The sequence below is a fragment of the Lynx canadensis genome, chromosome A3 (genome assembly GCF_007474595.2).
Source record: "Lynx canadensis isolate LIC74 chromosome A3, mLynCan4.pri.v2, whole genome shotgun sequence".
NCBI lineage: Eukaryota > Metazoa > Chordata > Mammalia > Carnivora > Felidae > Lynx > Lynx canadensis.
In genome coordinates this window covers 90283723-90286998 of record NC_044305.1, presented here as the reverse complement: position 1 = coordinate 90286998, position 3276 = coordinate 90283723, and the positions used below count along the sequence as shown (strand labels likewise).

Sequence of the window (3276 nt, the reverse complement as noted above, 5' to 3'; positions counted from 1 at the left end):
CGGTACCTGAAGTCCTTCAGAAGTGCACGCCGGGACCCAGGATTCCGGGAGGCCAACTCCGCCTCCGCCCCGTGAATGCTGGGAATTGTGGTCCCCGCGGGACGCGAGTTCTGAGGTGGCCCAAGGGCCCGCGAGGCATGCTGGGCCCGCTAGCCCTTCCGGGGCGCCTCAAGATTTCGGGTGCCGGCACCCTGGGCGGATGCCCGAAGACTCCACCTTCCCAAGAGCCCCTGCGGCGGGGCGCGAAGATGGCGGCCGTGGTCGAACAGCCCTAAAGCAGCAGCGATGGAGCCTTCCCAGGCGCTGGGGCCGGAGCGGCTCTTTGACTCGCACCGGTAAGAGCCCTGGCGGGAAGAGGTCGGCTCCCGCATCCACTACGGCCTTCGGCGCCCGATCACCCCGCCTCTCGCCCCCAGGCTCCCGGGTGACGGCTTCCTGCTCCTCGCGCTGCTGCTGTACGCTCCCGTCGGGTTCTGCCTCCTCGTCCTGCGGCTCTTTCTTGGGATCCACGTCTTCCTGGTCAGCTGCGCTCTGCCAGACAGCGTCCTTCGCAGGTAACAACCCAGGGATTCCGGGAGGGTCAGGGCTGGGCCCGGCCCGAGGCCGTGAAGTCACCACTGCCTGCGTCCCCAGGTTCGTGGTGCGGACCATGTGTGCGGTGCTGGGGCTCGTGGCCCGGCAGGAGGACTCGGGACTCCGGGATCACCGCGTCAGGGTCCTCATTTCCAACCACGTGACACCTTTCGACCACAACATAGTCAATCTGCTCACCAGCTGTAGCACCGTGAGTGGGGGGCGAAGCCGAGAGTGCCACGGGGCGGTTCCCTGGGGCCCAGCCCAAGGCTCCCCTTTGCCCTCCCAGGTTTCCCTTGGGGACCACGAATACTGAATATTACCCCTAATCCCGCTTCTCTACCCCATATATCAATTTTTCTCACTTCTCAATATTCCTTTTTTGCTTTCTCTTTTTTCCATTTCTAGCCTCTACTCAATAGTCCCCCAAGCTTTGTATGCTGGTCTCGGGGCTTCATGGAGATGGATGGGCGGGGGGAGTTGGTGGAGTCACTCAAGAGATTCTGTGCTTCCACGAGGCTTCCCCCGACCCCTCTGCTGCTATTCCCTGAGGAAGAGGCCACCAACGGCCGGGAGGGGCTGCTGCGCTTCAGGTGGGTGAGCACAGGTATGGGTCTCCAGCTGGGTAGGTGGTCAGGCTTGGGGGCCCTTGAGTTTTCACAGTTTTCAGCCCTGCCCTGTCCATCCTAGTTGATTTCCTTTCTGTTCACTTTTAGTTCTTTCCCCCTCTATCTCTTTATTCCTCATTTATCTACTTGTACAGTTTGACAGTTTTCTGTTCTAAGTAAGGCTGGCTAGAATCCCATCCTACTTTCTCTTCCCTCTTCTAGTTCCTGGCCATTTTCTATTCAGGATGTGGTACAACCTCTTACCCTGAGAGTCCAGAGACCCCTAGTCTCTGTGGTGAGTGTGTGTTGGACAGGGAATCTCTGGGGCTTGGAGGGCAAATTTCCCATTCCTGGCCGAGGCTTAGACCTCCCTTCATGCCCTTCCTTCAGACCGTGTCCGATGCCTCCTGGGTCTCAGAACTGCTGTGGTCACTTTTCGTCCCTTTCACCGTGTATCAAATAAGGTATTAACTGTCTTCTTTTTTGGTGCTGGGAGAAGCTCACCTCTTCCTTGAAGAGGCTGCCTCTTCTTGTCCTTTTGCAGATCTTTTAGTATCAAGATTCTATCACAGAGGCAATACAAAGTGTTTACTATCTCCCCACCCTAATCACAACTGTTCCATGAAACGAAATATCAAAATGGGGAGAGGGTGACACACTGTACCCCAGGTGCACTCAACATGGTCCTGGATTTTTTTATTTTTTTATTTTTTGCAGATGGCTTCGTCCTGTTCATCGCCAGCTAGGGGAGGGGAATGAGGAGTTTGCCCTCCGTGTACAACAGGTGGTAGGGTACACAGGCAGGGTGGAGGTGGAGTTTTTCCTTAAGACTAGAAGGAGGAAGTCTTGCAACCTTAACACTTTCAACCTTCCAATTTTCCCTAGCTGTTGGCCAAAGAATTGGGCCAGACAGGGACACGGCTCACTCCAGCAGACAAAGCAGAACACATGAAACGACAAAGACACCCCAGATTGCGCCCTCAGTCAGGTATATGGTCTCTGTACACAAAGTTTTTTGGGGTTTTACAGCCTATTGTGATTTCCTTCCTATTCCTTGCTAGTCAGCCTCTCCTTCCTCCCAGTTCTCCACTCACCATGTTTCGGATTTCTTTTTTGCAGCCCAGTCTTCTTTCCCTCCCTCCCCTGGCCCTTCTCCTGATGTGCAGCTGGCAACTCTGGCTCAGAGAGTCAAGGAGGTTTTACCCCATGTGCCACTGGGCGTCATCCAGAGAGACCTGGGTATGGGAAAGGGTAGCCTCACACAGGAGACAGGCACAGAGAGGAAAAGTGGGTGGTGAGGGGAGAAGTAGAGCAGGGAAACAGACTCCCTTCTTTCTTCCTCTCTCCCCAGCCAGGACTGGCTGTGTAGACTTGACCATCACTAATCTGCTTGAGGGAGCTGTAGCGTTCATGCCTGAAGATATCACTGAAGGGACCCAGTCCCTTTCCACAGCCTCCACTCCCAAGGTGAGACCCAGGAAATGGTTAGGTACAGGACTTGGGTGGGTAGGGGCAGTCTTCATACTCCCTTTCCTTGATATCTCTTTTTTGATCCTGAGACCCTAGCACAGTGCCTCTCTTGCAAAGTAGGCATTCGATGCGTGTTTAATGATGATGACTTCGCAAGCCCTCTGACATTGTGATCACCTCAGTTCCCCAGCTCTGGCCTGGTGACCCCTCAGCCCACAGCCCTCACATTTGCCAAGTCCTCCTGGGCCCGGCAGGAGAGCCTACAGGAGCGCAAGCAGGCACTGTATGAATACGCGAGAAGGTGAGGGGCTTAGAGGACAGTGGGCAGGAAGGGGTAGGTTGGAGAAAAGTGGTAATTATAGGGACAATACGACAAAGCCCACACAATGTCTTCTTTCTATGTCTCACAGGAGATTCACAGAGAGACAGGCCCAGGAGGCTGACTGAGCACAGGATGGCACCCAGAGCCGCAGGACGGAGACTGGGGGCAGCCCTCACCCAACTTACAACAGGCTGGAAGGGTGGGTGGTAAAAAGGGAGGGATGGGGCTCCCCCCAAAACCACATTAAATTCAGGGTTTTCACTCAAGGTATATCTGTTGCCTCTCTGGGTCTCAAAAACCTAC

General features: G+C 55.2%; 1 protein-coding gene across 1 annotated transcript; it reads left to right on the top strand.

Annotated features, from left to right (window-relative positions):
* The first annotated feature begins 232 nt into the window (after window positions 1-232).
* AUP1 (AUP1 lipid droplet regulating VLDL assembly factor) lies at window positions 233-3241 on the top strand. The gene is made up of 12 exons (XM_030310952.2): window positions 233-335; window positions 417-554; window positions 634-784; window positions 982-1166; window positions 1404-1476; window positions 1572-1645; window positions 1899-1965; window positions 2067-2169; window positions 2301-2420; window positions 2533-2648; window positions 2834-2952; window positions 3062-3241. The coding sequence occupies exons 1-12, from the start codon at window positions 286-288 to the stop codon at window positions 3096-3098; spliced, it is 1233 nt and encodes a 410-aa protein (XP_030166812.1). The 5' UTR covers window positions 233-285; the 3' UTR covers window positions 3099-3241.
* Window positions 3242-3276: the final 35 nt, after the last annotated feature.